Source organism: Prenolepis imparis, unplaced genomic scaffold (genome assembly GCF_030444845.1).
Source record: "Prenolepis imparis isolate NDT839.2.m4 unplaced genomic scaffold, iyPreImpa1.0 SCAF_8, whole genome shotgun sequence".
NCBI classification, from domain to species: domain Eukaryota; kingdom Metazoa; phylum Arthropoda; class Insecta; order Hymenoptera; family Formicidae; genus Prenolepis; species Prenolepis imparis.
In genome coordinates, this window is record NW_028141166.1 from 12217217 (window position 1) to 12243093 (window position 25877).

Here is a 25877-nt window from a genome sequence, read left to right on the forward strand (position 1 = left end):
ATAAATATTAATCAGAGAAATTCTCATAAAATTCTTTCCATACTATATTGTCCCACAATTACCATGATTTTCAAGGTAAATTCTAAGAAAAAATTCTCTTAGTGTAACGATATATTTCGATATTAGTCACGATTGCGTTTTGAAAAAGAATCCGACAATATATAAGAAGTTCATGCTTTGATAAAGAGTCATCGTGTCTTTGAGATATAAGATTGTCGAATATAAAAATATTTAAATTGTTACATATTTCAAGAATATTAGATAACAACCAGCATTTAAAAATGACACTAACAATGCTTCAAAATTTATGTTTATTTTAAAAAATTAAATACTTTGTTTGTTTATAAAATGTAACACGGTTCTGTTGTGAGGAAGACAGTAAAAAATATTTTTAAAAATCGGGAAAACCGGGAAAAATTAAGATATATGTATATCTAAAACTAGATTAAGCGAAATATCAAAGGATAAAATTACGTACATAATAATTGTTCCTGCACTACTTTTGTAAAATTATACATAATCGTTTCTATACAAGATATCTAAGATATACAACGCAACTGCGGTCTTTATTCTCCCGTTTGTCGTAAACGAATGTTACGGCCTCAATGGAGCGAAACTCGCCCTCAGACAATTCCGAATGATATGCAGCATATGCATGCCACGAAATACGTCGCAGCATATATCTGTTAGGTTCTCTTACCCTTGTAATTGAAACGTCCTAGCGTTGACATGCTGAGAGTAATGAGTATCTTTAACTCCAAAATTATTTCATATCGATAAAAATATTTTATAATTCATTTATAACGATGGGATTTATATACATAAAAATCTCGTTATCATTCTTTTTTATAAACACGTTAGGATATGAAATCTGTTGTTTGAAAATTTATTTCGTCGCACCATAACGTTATGTATGTGTGTGCGTGTAAACTTAGAGCAATATTTATATTTTAAACGTACAAATATTATAAATACGAGTATTATATTAAAATATATAAATATTATAAATACAAGTATTATATTAAAATATACAAATATTATATTATAAATAATTTTGATAGAAATGAAGTAAGATTTTATTATGTGTTGTAATTCAGAATATTTTACTATTACAAACAAAAATATTATTTATATTGAAATTAATATTAAACAGAGTTTTATAATATATTACTAACTCTCTTTTATAAAAAAAATTTGTGAAATAATAAAAAAGTTTAATAAAGTAACTTTTATGCTCAAAGGAGGCGAGCAATTTTAAATAATTTCTTCTTTAATTTTAAATAAATATACAATATAAAAAGTCGAGAATATTGTAGCAAAATTAATTTTGTCGAATGGGTAAAAATCGCGTTTATGATTTTGACATAAACATGAAATGAAGTTGATAGAGTGTTTTGACGATTTCGGACAAGTCCGCGAAACGCGATTCTCAAAGGAATATTATATTTACACGCCGCTCTTGTAAAGCTTTCCACATTTTGACTGCGCAAGATCCGTTATTCCAATTTCAATGTTTAGAATGCCAGACACATCTGTCGAATATTCTGAAACAATTTCGACGAAGACTATTTAGCGTAGCGTAAATATAGACAGAATATTTATAACGCGACTTACATAAGCTGATCTTATGAGCATTAATTACGGGTAATTACTAATTACCATACAAGTCGCCGTAATAACAGCGACAGCATATAAATGCAATTATTGGCCAATGTGATTGCAAAAGTAATAAATAATTGGAAAAGATTGTTGCTGAGGGAATATATTTCTCTACACAAAGAGAATTTTCTCTTAGAATTTACCCTGAAAATCATGATAATCGTGGGACAATATGGTATGGAAAGAATTTTATGAGAATTTCTTTGATTAATATTTATCACAATAAAAATAATAATATCTATTACAATAAAATATAAAATATGTTTGATTTACTATGCAGTTTAGTAAAATTAATCAAACATGTTTTATATTTTATTGTGATAGATATTATTTTTATTGTGATAAATATTAATCAGAGAAATTCTTATAAAATTCTTTCCATATCATATTGTCCCACGATTACCATGATTTTCAGGGTAAATTCTAAAAGATAATTTTTAGTGTATATTTTTAGAAATATATTGTATTTCCTACGTCAAACATATATATATATATGTTTGCTTTTATTAATAAATACATTAGAAAAATAATTAATAATACACTAGAAATATACGATTATTTATTGTTCCAAATGATTGCAACAATATAACAAAAATTTAAAGAATATTAAGCGTTTGATGAGATTGTAAGAACGTAAAAAGCAGAGTTTTCTTTGAACTCGATAGAATAATCCACAATTAATCCTGACGATTAATGAACACAGTTGGTAGAGATTCGTTAATCTTCCTCATCGCGCAAAGCTCTGCCCTAGTTTCGTATGTATTATACTAAAACTTTATTGATCGAATACAATATCTTAGCTTTTTACGATATTTTTGCTTATGAATTTCAATATTTAAAACGCATATACTTAAAATGTCTGTGATTTGATAGTTTCATTAATTGAAAATTATGAAAATTGGTAGAAAGCTATAACCAGAGAATATATAATTGATGTTCAACGGTATTCTGTCCGCGTCTGTTACAGCGGCTCTGTTCTAATTAATTGCTATAATTTCTGCACATCTCTCGTGCATGGTTTATAGCTCGCATGTGATGATTGCTATTTGGCCAGTCGATGTATCCGTTTCTCATCAAAAGCTATCATTAGAATATCGTTTTCCATATTATTAGACTCATCTTTATTAAATCATTTGCGTAAATTATGATTGCACTATTAAATCTGACATATATGTATAGATCTAATTGATACTTTCCTGCGATGTCAATGACAAAATCTGAATATATATATTTAATTTTAGAATTATAATAAAATACGAAAAGGCTTTGATAGATAAATACAAACTTGAAATGAAAAATGTGCTAATAAAAGCTAGACGCAGAAATTAGGCTTAACAAACTCTTGTTTTAAAATCTTCTTTATTTAATTTGATTCTTCCTTTGAATCATCTTCAGCAGATTAATTAACAAAAAAATTCACGTATCCTATCCCCGTCTTACGTTCTTGATAAGTCCTTAAAGTGATCGAAGAGGACGCATATGAATTTTTTTGTTAATTGATCTGCTGAAGATGATCTAAAAGAAGGTTTAAATTAAAGAAGATTTTAAACAAATATGTTGCGTCTAATTTTTACGCCTGGTTTTTTAGCCCATTTTCTGGCTGAATTTTATAATTGTAGATCGTTCTAATACGATATTTTGTATAATTTATAGCGCATAATCGATCATTTCTCTTCGTTCAATTTTTATCTCCATTTCAACATCACGTTTGAAGGATATCCGTGAGTGATACGGTCCGCTGTTTGCAGGAATTTTTTCTAGGGAATTTATTCTTGAGACGTCTTGTTTGCTGTCGAGAAATGTAAATTGTCGCTGCTTCGAGATTACCTAAACCGTTATAAATAGCTTCACGCTATCGAATAGATTAACGAGGCCATAATCACCGCGGATAATGGGCGATGGTTAATCAAGGCGATTATAATATTTAAAGATTCTGTGATTAAGATACGACGGCGTGTCACGCGCTTCGAACACGGACGTGGATTCGATAAACGTCACGATTTCTGCTATAGCGTGAGCGATTTCACTATGTATCATATACTCACTTGAGAGATGGTGAGCGTAAGTGGGGAATAGCCGTAACCATCTGATCGTGTGGCTCATTCGCAGTATCTCCACAGTGTCGTTTTATTCGCCGCGCGCTTAAACGAACGAATCTAAAGTTGTCACATATACAAGCCGATGATCAGGAAAAATCTGAGCCTCGACTTCGCGGAATTGGAAAATCTCAGTTGATACAGGGTATGTAGGGATAAGCTCTAGGATAAGTTTAGTTATTACATGGGATAAACGTTGCGAGAGAAACGATGCGTGAATTTTCATTTTAATTATATAACTTTAAATCAGAGGCAATAAAAAAAGTTAGTATGTGATTTTTATTACAAAAAGAAAACATGTGTGTATTGTCGTAGAAAAATAACAGACACTAAGAGTCTTGTCATTAGCGCTAAAGCTTTGTGCAAGCATTTGATGAGTTTGCTGTAGATTAGACTCGATGGCGGCCTTCAATCAATATTTATTAATGATAGAGAACCTAGCAAGAAAACCGCATCAACTTTCTCGATTACGTGATATAAACTCTAATTGATTATGAAAGGTCGGATACGAGAGTATAGTTCTGTATTTTTCGTTATCTTTAAATCTCGGATGATTGTGTTCTAAAACCAGGGATCCGGACCGAAACAAAATTAGGGTTCGGTTTCGGTTACGGTTTAATAAAATATTTAATAACTGTTTCGGTTCCAGTTTCGGTTTTTTGATAAATAAAGGAAACCGAAACCGTTTAAATTACGATTTTTTCAGTTATGGTTCCGGTTTTTTAAAATTTTTACTTTTCGTTTTTCTAATTATAAATTAATTTCTAAATTATATTACTTTAAAAAATTATTATTAATTTTTATGACATATAAATAAACAATACTTCATATTATACATGAAAATATATTTAGATATAGGTATATATAATATACATAGATACATATATAAATATATTTTTATATGTCATAAAAATTAATATTAATTTTTTAAAGTAATATTATTTATATATACTTATATATATATATATATATATATATATGTATATATACCAAAACGGATAACCGTTCCATAACCGTTTTTTAGTAAAACCGAAACTGGTAAACCGTATTGAAATTCTATTAAATTTATAACACCGGAACTATAACCGGACCGTTAAATTATTTTTGGTTTACGGTTCTTTTCGGTATTTTTTTTCTGTTTTTGCGCAAATGACGAAAATGTCATGATAACTGCCTCCTCTAAATGTATGTATTATCGCAATAATGATAGCTATGAAGATATTATATGTTTAGAAAACATAATATCCTCATAGCTATCATTATTGCGATAATACATACATTTCAGAACATTTAAAAAATAATTATAATTGTATTGCACTTCGAGGAGGCAGTTATCATGACATTTCCGTCATTTGCGCAAAAACAGAAAAAAATACCGAAAAGAACCGTAAACCGAAAATAATTTAACGGTCCGGTTATGGTTTCGGTGTTATAAATTTAATAGAATTTTAATACGGTTTACAGTTTCGGTTCTACTAAAAAGACGGTTATGGAACGGTTTTGGTTCCGGTTCGGTCTGGGTCCCTGTTTAAAACACATAGATTTTAAATGATAAAATTACAAATTTATAACAAAATGTTACTTTAAATAGTGTTAATTTAAGTAACGTGACATTGTCTAGAAAATATTTTTTTACACGTGAAAAATCGTACACTGAGAGAATTTTCTCTTAGAATTTACCCTGAAATGGTAATCGTGAGACAATATGGTATGGAAAGAATTTTATGAGAATTTCTCTTATTAATATTTATCACAATAAAAATAATAATATCTATCACAATAAAATATAAAATATGTTTGATTAATTTTACTATACTGTATAGAAACTGTTTAGTAAAATTAATCAGTTTATATTTTATTGTGATAGATATTATTATTTTTATTGTGACAAATATTAATCAGAGAAATTCTCATAATGTTCTTTCCATACCATATTGTCTCACGATTACCATGATTTTCAGGGTAAATTCTAAGAGAAAATTCTCTCTGTGTATATAACAAAATTTTCTAATTAGCTAATTCGATTATGATATGAATCGAATAATTGATTGAAAAGTATGTTAAAAATCTTGAATTGAAATTTTATTTGTTGTAATTTACATAATTTTAATAGAAGATGCAATGCACGCTAAATACATTACAATAATGACGATTGCTATGTAACTACCTAATATTTTTGCTTTATGTCATGCGTAGAATATTTCATCATTATCATACCGCTGCCCGTAAGTCTCATCCAATAGAGTTACATAGTTGTGCGCGACGGTGACAGTAGAGTGAAAATGACAAGTGATGTGCCAGAGGCTAATTGAATTTCGCAATGTAAATATGAACGCATATGCAAGGTTGTCCTGATTTTCGCAGATTAGTACTCTTTGATACAGCGAATTTATTGCATAATTAATACAGATAATATTGTTGATAATTGTGTGATCATCATTTAAATCCTATAATATTTGCAACAATCGGAATTAATAAGATAATTACTAGCTTTACTGCTTTAAATGATATGTCAAGAGAGAGTCGATTTTAAGCATCGTTTTAGCCTTATATACATAATTAGCATCTAAACTTGTGACGTTATGAATGACGTTCTAAGGAAAAATTCTCATGATTTTCCATTTAATCACAAGTTATGTTAATGACATAAATATTTATGAAGCACGTGTTATTTTAATTTTCTTGTTTATTCAACAACACATTCCTTGTTTTCGTAACAGTTATCGACTGTGGTATTGGAGTTTTAAATGTAAAATACTGAATACATTTAATTGATTTTTAGCATCGACGGGCTATTCTGTAAATTATTTATCTTTTAACACATCTGATAACACAAAATAAATAAATAAGGTTAATTTTAAAATAGTAAAGTAAAGATTACCTCGTTTCTTTCACAGCCAATTCGATTGCACGCATTAATGCGCACGGTCACGCACTAAATCACTAAATGCGCCCTCGTTCACTTTTCTGTATTTATTTTCAATATCAATCGGATACAGAAAATTAAGTGAGTGCGCATACTAAGTGCGTCGAACCGAATTAATTATTCTCTATTAAAACCTCTGAGCGAGAAACTGATCTGAATATCCTTGCTTTAAAATTAAGTTCTTATATCCATATATTCTGAGAAATTGTATTCGACAAATATTCGCCAAATATTCGTACAAACAGCAGTCTTTCGATCCTACGTTACAGATTTTCATCAAAGTCTATTTGCGCGATGTTACTCGACGTTTTGTCGATAAACTTGTTTTGCGCTACGTTATCGTGTGCATCTATTTGTATGTGACAGGATTTCAGTTCGACCGGCGCGTTACATATTCCGAACGACGTGCGCGATCGGAATGGAAATTGTATCAGGTGCGATTAAGGTGCGTGAAAGGAGCAAGGATACCCAATCCCAAGGACAGATTGTCTATTAATGCTCTGACGACCGTATATCTTGTCGAATAGAAAATGGTTTATGCAATTCCGCTCGGGAATTTTGTTGATATATAAAACGCTATCAAAAACATATCAAAACCGACATTATAATATTAGTGGCAATAAAGGAAGTGAAATATTCATATTTATATCTGTAAAACGAGGCTAATTTATCACAATTACGACATAATGCTATACATGCCGTTTTCACGTTCACTGATTACCTTGAAATCGTTATTGGCTTTACGCAAATCGCGTGGCTGCAATGATCATTATAGGAATAAATGTGAATATTCAGTTTCGCAGTTTTAATTTCCCAGTTCATGATCATTTACCGATATCTTTCAATGGAAATTGCGATTGAGATAACGAGGTCTAATAATTCAATCGATTTGAAATGTATATTGCAGATAAGAATATATATATTGAAATTAAAATCTCGATAGCAAATTACAAAAACGAATATAACAAGATTTTTCTATGAATAGGCAAATAATAAAAATCAAAAGCGCGAATGTTATAGCCAGGTGAAGGTTAGGCCCCCAATATTAGAATTTATTAACTTTTTTTACATGATTTGATTGCACATTGTTTGCACATATTTGCACATTTTTTTATTTCTAGAAAAAAAATTATTTAAAAAAAACACTTTGGCGGCTCCCAATGTTTTTCTTTTAATAACTTTTTTTCTAGAGATGTGTGCAAACGAAAATTTAAATTGTTTTGAAATGTGCAAACGAAAATCTATTGATTGCTTATTATGAAAGGATTTTCGCGAAATTTAAGTACTTTTGAATGTGAAGTTAGCCCCCCAATATGTTTCTTTTTTAATAATTTTTTTGTTTAAAGAGATGTGCAAACAAAAATTCAAATTGTTTTGAAATGCGCAAAAATTTATCGATTAAACTTATTACGAAAGAATTTTCGCGAAATTTGAGACTTGTGTACGGAACATAGCCCCTAAAGTATTTTTTTTAAATAACTTATTTTCTAGAGATGCACAAACGAAAATTCAAATGGTTTAGAAATGTGCAAACAAAAATCTATCGATTAGATTAATTAAAAACTATTTTTGCACAAAATGAGGAGCTAATGTGAAATTCGTTCCCCAAAAGTTTTTTTTTAATAACTTTTATATTAGAGGGGGGGGGGGTGTGCAAACAAAAATAAAAAATGTGCAAACATGTGTAAACAATGTGCAATCAAATCATGTAAAAAAATAAATAAATTCTAATATTGAGGGCTTAACTTCACTCGGCTGGATGTTATATATTTTTATCTTTATTTTTATATTTTTTTGAAAGATAATCGATGATTTACAACAATTTATCGACCGGTAAAATCACGAAAGTATTGCACACATTTTTGGAAAGGTGTTATCACAGGTATCTACAGGTGCTGTAGATACTGTTAAGTAACTGGACATTGATTAAATTATGACGGTTGATCAAACCGAGGTGCCGAGACGATTCGTAAAAATGCCGACCCCGAATTTTGAGCCGTCGGAACGATGGCGAATTATAAAGAATATTCTAGCGATTGGTTGCGCTTTTATGGTGAATTTTACTGCCTTTATGGGAGCCTCGAATTTACAGAGCTCTATCAATGCGGATCAATCGCTGGGTACATTTACTTTATCAGCGATTTACGGCAGTCTGCTCTTTAGCAACATTTTTCTACCCGCTCTCATCATAAGGTAAGTTTTATTAGCTAATCTAATTTATAAATTTATATTATAAATATTTATTAATTTATTTTTCTTACATCTCTCTCCGTATCGCTTGATGCGATTTAACGAATCGAAAGAAAAGATGATATAAATTGACGCGATAGCACTTTGATAACATTTTCGATGCCGCAATAAATATTCCGCGCCTTGGGCTGAAGGAGAGTTGTTGTGAAATCTGATTGCTCTTACTCGTTATCGTAATAGAATAAATCGAGAATCCCGTTTTGAGAAATATATATGTCGGAAAAAAAACTTTGGATCATTATAGACAATGAGAGCTCAATATATATAAATGGGATATATACATGTATATAAGGGATTAATTTTGTACAGAATCCCCCATGCCACTAAACTTTATTACGCGTGGTCGTCTTCACCTTGACCCAGAATTATGTCGCACGCAACATCCGTGGGTTTCATTATTGATCAAGAATAAAATAAATGTGTATTTGCGTGAATAAAATTGGATACATTTTTCTAATCAACATAGCTTTAGTATATCCGTTTATAATTTGCTCTTTTATTCATGATTGTCTTAAGTACAGTCTAAAGTACGATTATTTCATTGGTTGAATAGAATCATAAGATCGCTTAATCATATTTAAGACGATCTTGAAAATGGACAATGAATACAAATCTTACTTCACTTTGATCAGATTTTATTTAAAGAACAGCTTAATTAATTAATATAAGTAAATAAGTAAACAGATTTATATAATTCTTTGTTTTAGTTGGTTAGGATGCAAGTGGACAATGCCTGTTTCCATATTGGCTTATATGCCTTTCATAGCTGCTCAATTTTATCCACAATTTTATACGATGATTCCCGCCGGATTATTGGTCGGATTAGGTGGAGGACCACTTTGGTGCGCAAAATGTACATATTTAACTGTAGTAGCCGAAGCCTACTCAACTATCTCAGATATAGCCGGAAATGTTCTTGTCACACGATTCTTCGGTCTCTTCTTCATGTTCTATCAAATGGCGCAAGTGTGGGGAAATCTTATATCATCAGCAGGTGGGTTGTGTTATTGCGAATATATGCGGCATATATGCGAGAAATGATCAACTTAATACCTCAGGGATTAAACGTGCCGAGAAAAATATTTACATATAAATTAAGCTTATCTTCGACTCAGACCATATTTTGCTTACAAATGTCAATTTTAATGACGCGGAGTGGTGTTGTAAGAATGAATTGATAGTCGCTGCAATGCGCTTCATGATATATGTAAAACAGAAGCATTGTCGCTACAAAACACGAACTAGCTGTATATTTATTGCCGACAATATAAATGAATATTCAAAGATTCACGAGTATCTTGTAATTCAACTTATTGGTTACTTTGTATTTTCGTATATAACGCGATTGTAAATATACTTGATTTCTCTGATCACTTTATACAAGATATAAAAAAGATGATTATGATACAATAATTCTTCCGACATATTATATTTTTGTAATTTTATTAAGCAACGTAAAAAACTTAATGAGAGATCTCTGTCTGGATAAGATTTAAATTATAATTTAACAGAGCATTTAAATTATATTTAAATTAAATTAGAGCATTTAAATTATAATTGCTTAATCATCGCCTAAATTAAATCGCAATAATAAACAATTGTTGGCTAAAATCATGAATCAAAATGAAGTATGATGCAACAGCTTGCAATTTATGCGATTCTCGCGGAAGCGCATATAAATGCATCGCTGTTGAGCTATAAAAACGCGAACGCTGATGAAAACGAAATTAAGTTGCTATTGACGTGATCAGAAGAATATAAACTAACGAATGGAAGCTAAATATATATACGTTACAACAAGAAATTGTTTAGGTATTCTAATGATTATATTTCGTTTCTATTGAAATGTACAAGTATGCTTACTCGATAGAATGACATAATATTTATAGCATGTTTTATTCTTATAACGTATTATTATATATTTCATAACTTTTTAACGCATTTACAAATTTCGCGACAAGTTTACCTTTTTTTATAAGAGAATAATTTTATTAATCAATTAATTTCTTTATTATTGCATATAACTTTTTTTATAGTTCTTTCCTATGGTATCGAGACAATTACCAGAAATGTAACACTGAACAGTAGTGTTGTGGCGGAAAAATGCGGTGCAAATTTCTGTGGAGTTTCTGGTATGGAAGATGAAAACCCGAATTTGCAGCGACCTCCTGTAGAACGAATATACATAATCTCTGGAATTTACTTAGGCTGTATGATATTAGCTTGCTTAATAATTGCATTCGGCGTTGATTCCTTATCCAGGTACAATTCTGCATTTATATTTCGCTCATTCATAAAACATGGTAAAACATCGTATTTACATAACAAAAATTGCAGGATATTGCATAAGAGTTTCTTGACGCTGTAATTTATATTTTATAGATACGATAGAAACAGAGCTCGCTCGGTGAAAGGCATATCTGGATTCAAACTCTTGGCCGTGACATTAAAGTTGTTGAGAGAGAAGAACCAACTTTTAATATTGCCGATAATATTGTTTATCGGAGCTGAACAGGCATTCTTATTTGCCGATTTTAATGCAGTTAGTAAACTATACGAGAATAAAGAAACATTTAAAATAATATTTTTGCTCACGCTAAAAATAAAAGAAGAATCTTTAATCTTCTTTTTTTATATATAAAAAAAAAATAATTTATATTTATTGCAGTCATTCGTTTCTTGCGCTTGGGGAATTAGCAATATCGGTTACGTGATGATATGTTTTGGTGTCACAAACGCTATAGCCGCACTCGCCACAGGATCTATCGTGAAGTTGACCGGAAGAAAGCCCGTAATGTTTTTCGCTTTTTGTTTGCACTTGATTCTCTTAATTTTTATGTTACGATGGAAACCGACACCAGAACAGGGCATTATCTTCTTCTTGGTGTCAGGTATATGGGGTGTGTGCGATTCGATCTGGCTGGTACAAGTTAATGGTGAGCGAGATGAATAAATTGCAGTCTAAATGCATTCTGATAAAATTTCTTGTTCTTGCAGAATAGTTTTATATATTTAACATCGACCTATCATATATTGTTGATAATTTCCAAGTTGTTGTGTGATAATAATTAAATCGAATTTCCTAATTTAGTTGCTACGTGTAAGATTGTACCGACAGACGAATACTTCGGAAATATTCGTATTCATCTGACGATACTGTACCAACAAATAGTCACAATCGAGTTTTATATAAATATTTCTATAGATTTTTCTTTAAAAAATGTTCTATTAGTGAATATATTCGTAATAATAGAGTCTAATTATGCTCATTAATTTAGATTTTAGATAATAAGACTAATGATTTGGAAATTACTTTCAGCCTTAAGTGGTATATTATTTCCTGGTCAAGAAGAGGCAGCTTTCTCCAATTTCCGCTTGTGGGAATCCACTGGTTCAGTGATAACGTATGTGTATAGCCCATATCTGTGCACCTTTACAAAGCTATATCTCTTAATCGGAATATTGTGCGTTGGAATGGTCGGTTATGGCATTGTCGAGTGGTCAGATAAAGCGAATAGAGCTGTTTCTGACGACAAGCCTGATTTTGAATTGGTTAATAGAGTTGATTAATAAATTTAGTTAATAAAATTGATTAATAAATAGATTAAACGATAAAATGTAAAAGCAAATTTAGCGTAGAGCAGGTATCTTTATTCTCAGTCAATGGCATTGTAGGAGATTTCTTGAAATTGTTATCTTTTGATATTATCATTAAATATCAAAATTAAGAAAAATTATAACGATTGTATATATTTAAGGGAAAACTTCTGAAAAAATACGATTGAAATGCTTTTCACTCATGACTTGTTTAATATTGATTCTTTGCCATTATAATAAGAAATAACTTTTAAAATCTATTATGTACCTGAAATTATACATTAGACTAAGAAAAAGGGAATATGTATTTTTGTGAACTAAAATTGTTAAGAAGAGAAAATTCTACACGACATTCTTAAATAATTATAGCTTAGAAATGCTTTTTCTCATTTCTCACAGTTATAACTCAGATATGTTATATGCACATATGTTACAAAAATCGTGTACTTGACACTCTCGTCTGAAGTTATTTATTTAAAAATCAAACGAAATTTTTTAATCGCGAAAAGCAATAGGTGCGACTTTTTATTATTTGTACCACAATATATGTTTTTATTTTATTTTTGTGGACACCTACTAAATTTTACACAGGTATTCGCTTAACAGCTAAAATTCTTGTCCTTCATTTAAATACGTAATTTAATGTTACATCGTGTGTGCCTAGGTGCTAACATTCAAGCTAGAGCTACGGCTGCTTAGTTTAATTGTATACTTATGTGCTTAATTGCCGACTGTGTGCTTATTTCGTTGCCAAAATCAATTGATTCCCGCCTTCGAAGGTGGCTTACCGAGCTGCGTGATTTTCTTTCCATAGTAAGGTCGATCGATGTTCTCCGACAGTGGCAATGTCGAATCAATTGATCGGCGAGTCGTATTTTAGCATTGTTAAATTGCTGATTGTATCATGATTATTAGCTTAACTTTGCGTTCATCGTATTTACAATTCAAATGTGTTCTGCAGTTCAGTTATATACTTTATAAAACGTAGTAGGAACTTTGGTTTCGCTGGGCAATGTTTCAGGAGCAGTTTCCTCTTATTGTTTCGTGATTTTTTATTTTATTATATTTTATTTTATGACTCGACATGGCTTTTTTCAGGAATGTTTATTTTTTTTCTTTATTACTCGGTTATGTGACGTAGGGCTCCGTTTTTATATTTTTTCTATTTTTAGTTTACGAAAATCATCACCAGATAAGGCGAGCAAAAATTCAGCTGGAAACTGCTATAAAACATTTGCCCGTGGATCTATCTTCCTTAGAAATATGACATTCACGAATACAATTCACATGTTTTTTGTAATACTCATGTTTATATTTTCATATGGATCTATTCGAATATTTCAATTTCACGAAGAAAATACACATGATTCTTAAACTGTTTTCGCGTTTTTATTTTTTATCACTACGGCGCGGCGCGTCTTTTTGACGCTCTGCTCTTTTTCATCTTTTTCTTTTTCTCTCTCTCTCTCTCTCTTTCCCTTTCATTCTTTCTTTCTCTCTTTCTCGTATAACAAAATTTAATAACCGGAATATTTCTGTACAAACATTTTCGCTTTTTTATCAAAACGAATAACATACACATCCCACCCCCTGTAATAAAAATTTTGAATTTTGAGTTTTATCTCGTCGTATATCTTTCCGACCCCCCACTCGTGCCCTCTCCTTTCTCATTCTCTCTTTTACTCGTATAATACAATATTTTAGGAACAGATCACTTTGCTCATCTCAGACTCTTAAAAGTAAAACCTTAAAATATGTTTTATTTTTAGAAATTTATTATTTTTTTTAACCATGTAAATTTTTTTTGCTTGAATTTAGCTATTTTATAGCTATGATATAATAAAAGTTAATTATAATATTACAATATGTATCGTAATATGTACAGGCTACCCCCTTGCGCCCTTAGCTACGCATCATGTTAAAGATTTCACGATATTATCGTAGCGAATAGCCCATTATATAAAGAGGATGAAGTACATTTTATGCACAATCTTACCCATTAAACGTACTTGTCTGCTAAATATTAAGAAAACCATATCTTATGGGCATCATTTAAATATCCTTTTACGCGGAAATACGACTGCGGGTTGTCGATCGCTTGTTGCTAAATGACTGCGTCACAACAATAATGCGTTCGTATGTAGCGACGCATACAAATCAATCGTCTAATATAGTTATTATTATGCGTGAGGCGATTTTACATGGCCATGTTTATTTATGTATTTATTTATTTATGATTATGATTTTTTTTCTCTGTTAAAAGGGACACAGTAATAATGCATAAATAATTCTTCGATTTCGAAATCACGCATTTAGTATTTGTCGTAATATAAGAATCTACATTCGCGAACGAATATACGAATATTACTCGACCGCCTTCAGCTTTTCCTTCTTTCGCGCGACGCTGTACTATAAATACGCTTTACAAAAATCAAGATAGAAATAACGCGCGCAAAAGCGTTTTCTCGTAATCGAAGAATTATATCGTTCGTCGAATATCCCGCAGATCGGAATCGAGCTCTAGTAAAATCGAAGTTTTCATCCGAGCTTCATCGTTATTCAGCGAATAAGCGGATCGCGCATATATGTATAGGAACGAAGGATGCGTGCTCGTTTAACACGTATACGTCTTATATGGCAGATTATTACGGACTAGTTTTGCAGAAACTCGAATCTCGTCTGTCCCCCTAATCGTCTCTCTTTCCTACAGGACTAACAAATACAACTTCAGGAGCGGCGTGTGGTATATAATCGTTTAATAGCATACTTTCAAAGACGTTATTGCGTTATTTAGTCACTAAAGGAATTTCATTGATTTTTCTAGATACACGTGTAATTTACAGATCTCGCGCGCATTAAAAACTCTCCACCGAAATTATAACACAGAAATATTATCATTGCTCGTTTTTCAATTGCGTATGTATATAAGGGATTTGATATATTATATAATCAATAGAGAGAGGCGATGAGATTTGATATTTTTATTATTTATTAAGCGATATTTTTATTTACCCAACTGAACGAGCGACAACGATATTTCAAGACTGGAATGTAATTAATTTCCTCGGTTCGGTACATAAATTCAGTTACAGTTCTTATTGCGCGCAAAAGATTAACCACCCATCGAGTGTTTCGATTTTGAGCGCATTCTCGATTGTTACGTCATTTGATTATGTATCGATTGCACGTAGAGCTGTTAAAACGTTCGCCGCTTCGTTCTCGTTCAACCGTTTTGAAGGTATAATTAAATTTTTATTAATTATTATCTCTGTGCGACGACTTACATACCTTTCCGCCCGGTTTTGATGGATTATGTTTCGCGAGAAACGTACGCGTGTATCCCGACGTGTGTCACACTCAAGCAATTAATTGATTAAGACGTATTGGAAGCAGTTTCTCTATCGTTGCTCGATAAATTTTTCACGTAATTTTGATCGTCGAGGAATCTACGTTCGTCGGTTCGTTGATGCTTACCAATTGCCAATAACTCGTTCGTTCGAAACACGAAACTGGATCAGTGTGTGTATGTTCTCTGGTAGATATATATCTATGAAAATTGGAAGCGCGCGACGGATTGGTACCAAATGAGAGACAACGATTTTAGATTATCAGTTTTCGATATTCGACTCATGTATACATCACATATTCGTAGATTAAAGCTATTTACATATAGATGTCGTATACACCTGCGATCACAATATTCGAAGGACCTCGCCTCGATCTAGAACGATCTTTCCGTGCGCCGGATTTGCGAAATTTCATAACTACGGTATTTCTTCGGGTGTATATGTGAATACCTTTTCTTTTTGCTTATTCCGTAATAAATCACGGAAAAGTCGTTCTCTCACGCGCGATTCAATTTATTTATATTACTAGAAGAAACGCGAGATTTGAAAAAGTTCACGGAACGTGTTCCTCATCATCGCTCGCTTCAGCTTGAAGCTTGTCTCAAATGTTGCTCGGTTGATCGGTAGATGTAGTCCTTTCCTATACGACGCCCTTCGACATCATCCTCACCGTGTTCTTCAAAGCTTGCCTTTTATTGCAGAACCAGATTCTTATCACCTCCCTATCGTATCCTAGTCGATGCGCTAGAGTCGTGATTTCATTACCTGTAAAGGAGAAGAATCGAAATTTTTAATGTGTTCAAGATAGGTTTGAAAAAGAATTTCGCGACAAGAAAAAAAGATTTAAATACGAAAAATTTAATAATAGTAGAGATAAATGAAGAGCGCGCAGAACTAACCGGTGGGATGAGTGTTTCTGTCAAAGTGTGCGTTCAGCAGTTCCAAAGCTTGAGGGGTGAAGGAGGTCCGTCGTTTTCGCTTCTTGCTCGGTTCGACCCCGATGAAGTCCGTCAAATGATTAACGCCGCTCTTGTACCTGGAATCAGATGCACTACTCTTGCTCAAATTCGGAAGATTGCATCGTCGGCATTGCTACATGTTAACGTTATCATTTATGATTAATTTTGTGTTTTAATTTCCGTTTTGCGATTATATTATACATAGTCGCGAAATAGGATCCTGTGTTTAAAGGTCTGAGTTAATCACCACGTTTTTACAATAATTAATTACATCTATACATTGAGTTCAGCATTTCTCTTGTGGTTTGTTGAAATATTGTTATAGGTAAATCAAATGTGAAAAACATAATTCTGTTTACCATTTTGCATACTCGTAATTACATTAACGCGAAACAGGATACTGATAAAAAAAAAACAAAAAAACAAAAAAGAAATCGCCAGCGTCATGATATTCGAACACGTTCGGTCGCAAATACCCCGTCCAGTATTGGATTTTTCTCCTAGGTATACAGCTCGGTTGATTCACGAGCCGAACTTACTCCATGTATCGCGAAACAGACCTTGCGACGGCAATGTCGGCGTTGACACGAATAAAATTAGCAATCGAGGAGAGTCGCGACGTTCTTCAAACTTCAATTTCTATTTTATTCATTGTACAATGAGCTCATTAAATCTCGGATAGTTTCTGCGTTAAAATCGATATAGTATATACATTTATATTCGTTATTTCTCAATTATTTTCTGATGGTTAATTAAAATGGTTAATTAAACTAATGTACGTTATCTTTTAATGATTTTATAATAATTATTGAATTTATCATTATGTAATCTGCCGTTGCGTTTTCGTCGTTATACTTCTCATATATTACTCCAGCTCCGAACAAATAAGTTGAAAGGAATTTATAAATTTCCGATCTCGAGAGTCTTGGATCGAGAATATGCAAACTTTTTTGGCGTCGTGCGACCAGTCGACGTAATTTCATTCGACGAATAGTATTATCGGGTACAGCGCGACATGGAAAAAGCTCGCGGTCGCGACAGTAAACAGGAGAACTTTCGTTGGGACTCCCGGGTGAGCGATGAGAAGCGGTTCGGGACGGAGGCTGTGGGAACAAAGAGAGAAAGAGAGACGGAATGAGAGGGAGAGAGAAAGAGCTCGACGTGCTGATACGGTCATAGGTACGGTTGCACAATGCTCCGGCTCAAAATTTATGTTTTTAATTTAACTCCGAATGACCAACTGTCGAGTCGAAAAAAAAGTACACGGCGAGACATTAGCATCGCGCGGTGATATTTCGTCGAATTCGCGAAAACAATATGCTAATGGAGAAGTCGGTGTGAGAGCGCGAAGAACCGTCGCGACCGACGAACCGATTCGACGGGGTTGGGATGTTACATCGTTGGTATGCGTCCGTATATATACCGATGAGTGCAATAGAGAATAACGCCGAGTGCAAGAAGAGGAAGAGGGGGAAAAAAGAGATTAAATAAATGAGTTAATACGTAAAAGACGCGAAGAGAGAGAGAGAGAGAGAGAAAGAGAGGGTGAGAGGGGGATAAGGGGTGCGAAGGGAAGCTGTGTGTAAACTCGTGCGTGGGTGTACTGTTAGCAGTATCGTTCCATATATATAGGTGTAAGAGAGGAATATATAATCTCCGCGGAGAGGTTTAGACGAACGATGAGAGAAGGAAGGAGGAAGACGAAAGCAGAAAGAAGGTGGTGGAAGCTGCGACTATGGAAGGAATGACAGAGAGAAAGAAAGAGAGCGAGAGAAAGGAAGGGAACGTCGCGTTGCCGCGGATAAGAGCGAGGTGACGGCGGCGGTAAGGGGTAGGGGAGAGGGATGCAGGGGAAGAGGTACATCAGAAACCTGATTTTAATTAGTCCACAGTTTAATTACTCGGCAGATAAATCGTGCACGTGCACCGCATAAACTAGCCGCTTTCATTTTTCCCGGACGCGGCCGGCGCACGGTCGACGCTTAGTTCTACGCCGCGCGAATGCAGGATGGGTCATTGTTGTTTTCCCCGTGAAAAGAGAAACGACTGCACATACCCGTTGCGTTGCAACTTCCGTCATCGAATCATTCGATTATACCGCGCTGCGCTTCCCCGCGGATCTTTCCTCCGCGAATCGAAGCGTAATGATTTTATCGTTGTTTCAAGCAACACGCTTTTGTGCGAATAAACACGATTTGTTTGATACCAAACAGTGCTATTTCTTTCAATCGATTTATACTTGTAGTTACAAATGTAGAAATTATGAGAATATATTAATCCGTATTAATTTAACATTAATATCTCTTACATTTGGTGCTAAATGCGGTCGCTCAATTTTAAATTGTATTTATCTTTTATAATCTCATAATATGAATACGCAGAATTTTTCGCATTAAAAATTATCGTATTTAAATGAAAAATTAAATAGGAATCACATAAAATATCCAATCTTTTCCAAGTAAGATTGCATATAATTAAACGATAATGAAAATAAAAATCAGAAAAAATGTACAATAATAATATAATATAATCACCTAACTTGTGTGTATGATAATTTAATTTCCAATTTAATTTCAGTAAAGTTACAAGCTATAAAAGCGGAGAAAAATGCGTCAACACTCAGATTGCACAATGTCAAAACTGCATCGCGATGCTTTTCCAGCCGTGACGCGGCTACATGGACTGTTGATTAACTCGCGGCTAAATAAAGTTCATTAGATTTATATATCGGCTCGTAAAATTTACACCTCATGGAAATACCGAGTCCGAGATTCTTAAGCAGGATCGGCGGATCTCTCAGCGACACGGAGCGAAAGCCATCGTGGCCGCATTTGCCGCGTAGCTGCCTGTAGCTGAATAGCGATCGCGCAGCATCTCGTAACGGTTTCTTCCATTCTAATTAACATTCCGCGTATTTATTAGACGCAGATCCGCAATTAATCAGGTGAATTCAATTAGCGAATTACCAATTAGCACGTACACGTTCGCACGCTCTCGTGCAGACGCGAAGCCGAGGTCGCATCGGACGATTGCGAAATAATCATGTATTACAAATATAACATTAGGACTTGACTCGTAATCGAGAGAGAATTCCGCGCGACTAGAGAGAATAGAGCGAGAGACTCAGTTGTTTAAATTAATTAGCGGAGCATTTATATGGCAGATCAAAAATTTATTTGTTTTATCAAAATGTTGCATTTATGTTTCATAATATATATGTATAGAAGAAAAAGAAACAGCTTATCACGGTGTTTGCGATAATTTTTATAAAGTATCGTAGTGGTATATTACTCACCTCTCTTCTGCCTCCTTCATCCACCTCTCGAGGACCGGCTTAATTTTCTGCGCGCTTTTCGGCGTAATGTCCAGCTTTTCGAATCTAAAGCCAAGAATAAGGCTTGATCTATCTTTTTAAATTCTATTTCTTGGGAAATTGATAAAAATAATAGAAGGCAATAGATGTGCGTATCGAGAGACAAGGCGACAAAGACGTAAAAGATGAAATCTCCAACTTCGAGAACATAATATATAATATATAATGAAATATGTAAATTGTTTAAGTTGTTTATAAGTATTTTTTCTAAGCGTAATTTACTTCTCGCTCTTACGTCTTTGTCCCACTAAAGGAGCACTAAGAAACATGCATTGATTCAATAACAGGACATTGACAATGCGTGCATGCTTTAAGGTTTGGTGATGCCGTGTATGATGTTGCCAACGCGCTACGCAAACGCTTCTCTCTCGCGCGGGCGAAAGTTCGAGTCTCTCGGACTTTGATCGTGAAGAAATCCAGAGCTTTTATAGACTCGACGAACCGTTAAAAACCGCGAGAGTCCTTCGACTTTGTTCTATTCTTTTATTCTTAGCGCGTTGGCGACATCATGCCCAAGTTTGCCAATGCCCTGGCTCGAAGAAAGTTAATTTTAGAAGTGCTCCTTTTCGCGCATCTCTTTTCCGAACGGAATTAGAAATTAGTGAGAGTGCTTGTGCAGCTATACCCAAATACGCCTGCCGATTCTAAAGCAGGAGAAGACCGCGAAATCGGATGAGCGCAAATGACGAAGAGAGAAGAGAGAACGATTATATCTCGTCTTATTATCTTATTTTTATGCGTCGTTGATTTTAACGATTGATTAATTATAGTCTTTTTCTCTCTTTTTAAAGCTCCTTCTCACGACCGTCGGAAGGTTCGTTCTCAATTTTCCATCATTGGGTATAACTGTGACTTCTTAAAGGATTTTCGAGTTTTTAGATTTTTAGGTAAATTAAGTAGCGCATGAGGGGTGAACGTACGTAGCTTGCTGCTGAGAGGCAATCTGCGAGGCAGCGTACATCTGGGTAGCCAGGGCACTGGGGAACAATCACCAATGCTTATGTTAGTTGATTTACGATAAGAATTTTTTAAGAGGTATAAACTTTTTTCTCTCTGCTCGTTACCGGCATCACCACGGTGGTTCCCTTTCGCATTTCGAATCGACACGCTCGATCGACGAAGAAGGTAAATAACATAACAGTCTGGAAAGCCCACGTTCATAAACATTTATTAAATGTTATACGTTCACAGTGAACGCAATAATTTTGTAAAATTTCTCTATGGATACCTTTAAATAATTTCTAATTATATGATAATGTCAAATTAGCTCGAATACATTTAAGCTGCAGCATAAATCAGGAACCATCGTGGTGTATTCTGGTATAAATAAGTTTATCTTGCACCTCAAAATTAAATAATGTACCTACGAAAGCTGCATCGAAAATTTTCCAGTCTTTGAACGAATTTCAAACCTTGCGATAAATCAGACGCGAATAGCAATTTTGATAAATATTATCACACGAGGAAGAGAAAACAAGAGTATAAAACTGCTTTGCAATTTTCTTAGCATTATATGCGGGCGTTTATTCCTAATGAAAGATATAATAGTGTTATAAAACGAACGGATAACTATTTTTGCTACTCCGTGAACAAATTCCAACCCTTTCTACGCCATTTCCAGTGACCTGGCACACTGTTGTTTTACATTCTACCATATTATTGAATTCTCATTAGCGACGTCCGTTTCGACGAACCCGAGGAGGACGACGCAACGAAAACTAACCTGCATATGGCACTTTGGCTGTATGCGGGTCCTTCGGTGACGCTTAGGGCCTGCCCGACCTGGGTCTGTGTTAGACCCAGAGATAATCTGCGCAGCTTAAAGACCTTCGCGAACTCCTTGATCTCGTCCAAATTGATCCCATCGACCACATTGTTAGTGGCCTCATTGATCGTTGGTTGGTCTGTAATGAAAGTTCATACAACGCTCTACTCCGATTTTTCTAATAAATAAAAGAAAAAAATCGTAATTTACTGAAATTTTTAGCAAAGAAAATTAAGTCCAGTTTTATGCTCAATTAATTCCAAATATAAATTAGATCTAAGCAAGAGATTCGAATCAATGTTTCTAATTCATTATTTTAAATTTTCTACTAGTAGTTTTATTGTTTAGCAGAGATTCTTGTTTTTTTTTTTTTTTTTTTTTTTTTTTTATATAAGAATTATTTAAACGAATTGTTGATTGTATGAATCACCTCACAAGTTAGTCGCAAATACAATACCGAGCCAATTGTGAACGAGATGAAATATTCGTGGTTCAAGGGTTAATGCGATAAACATTCTTGCGTCACGCGTGTGATCAGTTTTATGATTGTAATGGTGCATTTTGAGCACAAGCCAGGGATTCATTTCTAGTCATTCGAGCGCACATTTCAATATTTCAATCGATTCATAGGAACGTATCGAAGCTCTTATACGAGAGGGCTAATGACATCAAGCGGCTTCGTTAAAGCAGCTCAAGCTGCAACGATTTCTCTCGTAAATCTGTCACCCCGAATGTATACGCATGCAATAGAAATGCCCGTAATCTCAACCAGTCTGCCTGGTTTCTGCACCGCGCAAAAATGCAAATCCGTCTTCTGCCACGATATTTCTATGATCGTTAATTTTTGATCGAGGGCCCAATAAGTGCTGTGTTTCAAACAAAAAGTTGCGAATGCATTAGATTCGATTATAACTGAACAAGTAAAAGGATTGAAAATCGCGAAATTTTTGCAACTAATTGATAAATTTAAAAGAACTCTATCTTTGATCGTATAATCGCGCTTATTAATTAATTTATTCCAAGTTTCATAGGAGTTGCAAATTGCATTGAATTAAATATGTGATCTTTAATATATATTATAATGACTAAAGTTTAATTACTTACAAATTTACGTAATATAAAAACTTGAAATATATTAATTACATAACACAGTAGAAATTATATAAGATGATATTTTTTTTATAATTGTGGTTTTGCATCTTGTTTTCTATGCGAATCACTGAAATTTTATCATCGAAGAATGGTAAACAAAGGCAAATATTTATGAAGTAATGCTCCTATCTAACACCAGCAATTGAGAATCGTTAGCTTCACGCGTTGAATGATTATTCCACCGCGTCAGAATGACGAAGTGCCAGTCCACGCGATGATTGTAAGTTATTAAAATTATTGTCAGCCAACACGAGGTTACGCGCACTGCTGGAATCTTTATGGCTTCCTAGAAGGCAGTAAGCAGCGAACTAATGCACCGTAATGAGTGTTATATGATATTCTATTACAGTTATCAAACGATCGATGCCCGTTCGAAATATTATTTGCCAGCTACGGGAACGCGCATTTAAATATTAAATCGCTTCTTGCGACGGCAGTAATGTTTTTGTCATATTGTTGGAGAGAAGCATCTGAGCAATCGGTAAAGTCGAACGAAAAATCAAATGTGTGTTCGCTTCAATTATCAGAAATATACGTTTGCGAATTTGTATACAATCACGCGCAGTCGCGATTAACGTCCTGTCAAAGATATCCGTTGGAATGTGATAACTTGGCAAGATAAAGATAAGAAGCGCGTTTGCATGTGGTAATTGCTTCTTTAAGTGAGATCATTATGCATGCAATTACATGTCGACATTAGCAACTGTGCTTCTCTATATAGGCAAGATGATTGCGATATAGGAAGACGGTGTCCCCTGCAAAAGTTGTAATTAAAAGCTGTCAAGAAATAACAACACGCTTACCCGCGGGGCCTCGATTATCATTTTCGCGCGCATGTGATGTGTCATTTTAAACGCACTGCCAAGTAAACCGCACAGATCATTTCGACTTTCGACCTCCGATTAATAGTTATTGCGAGAAAAAGAAAGAATAAGCTGTATCTCTTACGCGGTGAATCGTTCAGGAGATCATCCTCCTCCTCCTTCGGGCTATGCATATTGCTCGGGGAAGCCTTTACTCCGACACCGCCTGGCCCATGCGTTGTCGTGATAGTAATCTCGCCGTTGCTGGCGGCCAATCTGTTCAAGGCGGATGCGGCGGATACGACAGATTCGTTCAAAGGCGACGACTGCTCCAGTCGTTCCCTGTGATGTTTTTCCGTTGGCTGTGAACAATACAGTAGTAGCGGACAGATTAGCGGGGACTCTACCGCGAAGGCATGACAATGCTCCTCTTCCGCGCCAATTATGCACTTAATAATGAGACGGAACCGCTCGGATCGGGACACTTTAGAGTCTAATTAGCGGAAGGAATGCAGCCAATATATACTGACGGAATACTTTCTTAACAAGATCGCTCGATATCGGGAATTATTCTGGTTGCTCCGCTGATTTCGCCGCTAAGTCTCCTCCGTATCGCGGAAACCGCATATATTCGATTGTTCGAATACGTCATGCGCGCGCGATTCGATAAAAATCCATTTACATTGTTGAAAAAATTTGGAAAAGAGAAGCCAGTAAAGGTATCTTTTTCAATTCGTACAACATGTTTGTCGATGAAAGGTTAATGGTTATAGATAAAATTAAGAGAAAGTGAATAACATATATATATTGGACGATCTCGCTATTGAGATAAAGCACGAAATACATGATAGTTGTTACGGTTTTCGTAAAAAGCAATATTTTCTTTTACAATAGGCTTTATATTTTTGTGATATCACGTAACTAATTGAAATCGTAACAAGTAATGATGGATCTATCAATTTTATTGCATGTAGTATGACATGAAAAATTATATTTTATATCTATGAGAACAGTTATCTAATTATATAAATATAAAATTATATAATTATATTTTAAAATTTGAAAAATAATTATGAGATAATATTTTATATTAAATAACATTAAATGACATTAAAAAAATAAGATATATTAATAATGTAGAATGATGTAGATCTTTTAAAATATTTCTTTTACTTTTTTAAATAGTTCTTGTAATATTACTAGGAAATTTATACTAATTGCCTGCTATATATTTTCGAAAAATGATGGGCCTCTCTGTGGCCAGTCGTACGTACTGCGTAATGATTCATATGCGAGGTGTGTCGGTGGCTGTGCTGTTGAGGCGATGTCGTTAGAAGTGGTTGCTGAGATGCCTGAACGGCCTGTACAGCCTGCGCCGCTTGTGCCTGTGCCGCTTGGGCAGCCTGGAGCAATTGCTGAGGCTGCATCGCGTTCAGAAGTTGTTGGCTTGCCGAGCTATTGCTCAGAAGATGCGGCAAAGCAGCAGGGTTCAGTCCTAATCCCGATGCCAGGCTAGGGCTCGTGGGAACTGATAAAAGGACAAGCAAACACACACATAGTACGATATACGATGCTACGTTAATCACAGAATAGGCACAATACACAGCCATAATACATATATCTTAACATGTCTAGGCATTTTGACGGGACATTACAATGTTGTCAAAACATTTATATTATAATTTAATAAGGAAAAATTTATATACATTTAAAATTGAAGAAATTTAAATAGAAAGATGAAAAGAATTTAGACATTTAATTTTGAATATTTATCAAGATATTTTTGAAAATATCATGAAATTCAGCAGATATTTAAAAAATTATTTATATTATGTTTAAGTATATTATTATTCAATGTTATATATTGTAAACAATTATTAATTTAAAAAAATTATTAGGAAAAAAGAAAATAATCATACATTTTAATATTTCTGATAAATACATAATATT

At 33.8% G+C, this 25877-nt stretch overlaps 3 protein-coding genes across 18 annotated transcripts in view; 2 read left to right on the plus strand and 1 right to left on the minus strand.

Moving 5' to 3' along the window:
* LOC145940024 (uncharacterized) overlaps nt 1-25877 on the plus strand; it is a 298072-nt gene that overhangs the window by 1290 nt on the left and 270905 nt on the right. The window lies entirely within an intron of this gene.
* Nucleotides 3739-13906, plus strand: LOC145940023 (UNC93-like protein). Of its 13 annotated transcripts, none has more exons than XM_083044781.1 (8): nt 3739-3900; nt 5952-7214; nt 8483-8874; nt 9639-9925; nt 10968-11193; nt 11314-11473; nt 11600-11867; nt 12251-13906. In XM_083044781.1, the coding sequence occupies exons 3-8, from the start codon at nt 8615-8617 to the stop codon at nt 12499-12501; spliced, it is 1452 nt and encodes a 483-aa protein (XP_082900907.1). In that variant the 5' UTR covers nt 3739-3900; nt 5952-7214; nt 8483-8614; the 3' UTR covers nt 12502-13906. The 13 variants fall into 13 exon arrangements, with proteins under 13 accessions (XP_082900907.1, XP_082900911.1, XP_082900912.1 ...); XM_083044785.1 differs by having other exon boundaries at nt 5952-7126; XM_083044786.1 differs by having other exon boundaries at nt 5952-7115.
* The window catches only part of Pdm3 (POU-domain protein pdm3), a 115981-nt gene continuing 104077 nt past the window's right edge, over nt 13974-25877 (minus strand). Inside the window, exons 7-13 of one of the 4 annotated variants that reach the window (XM_083044778.1) lie at nt 25202-25455; nt 24073-24289; nt 21931-22111; nt 21128-21184; nt 20130-20213; nt 16775-16911; nt 13974-16640 (exon numbers count right to left, since the gene is read on the minus strand). In XM_083044778.1, the coding sequence (XP_082900904.1) occupies nt 16516-16640; nt 16775-16911; nt 20130-20213; nt 21128-21184; nt 21931-22111; nt 24073-24289; nt 25202-25455 (1055 nt within the window). In that variant the 3' untranslated portion in view covers nt 13974-16515. Of the gene's footprint in view, nt 16641-16774; nt 16927-20129; nt 20214-21127; nt 21185-21930; nt 22112-24072; nt 24290-25201; nt 25456-25877 lie in introns of all 4 variants that reach the window. The other 3 variants (XM_083044777.1, XM_083044780.1, XM_083044779.1) reach the window with 3 other exon arrangements.

What these genes read in the sequence shown, in the direction of transcription:
- LOC145940023 (XM_083044781.1), top strand. Translation starts at nt 8,615, where the DNA reads ATGACGGTTGATCAAACCGAGGTGCCGAGACGATTCGTAAAAATGCCG. An exon ending in CTACCCGCTCTCATCATAAG is followed by an intron (nt 8,875 to 9,638) that starts GTAAGTTTTATT and finishes TCTTTGTTTTAG; the next exon opens with TTGGTTAGGATGCAAGTGGA. An exon ending in TATTTGCCGATTTTAATGCA is followed by an intron (nt 11,474 to 11,599) that starts GTTAGTAAACTA and finishes TATTTATTGCAG; the next exon opens with TCATTCGTTTCTTGCGCTTG.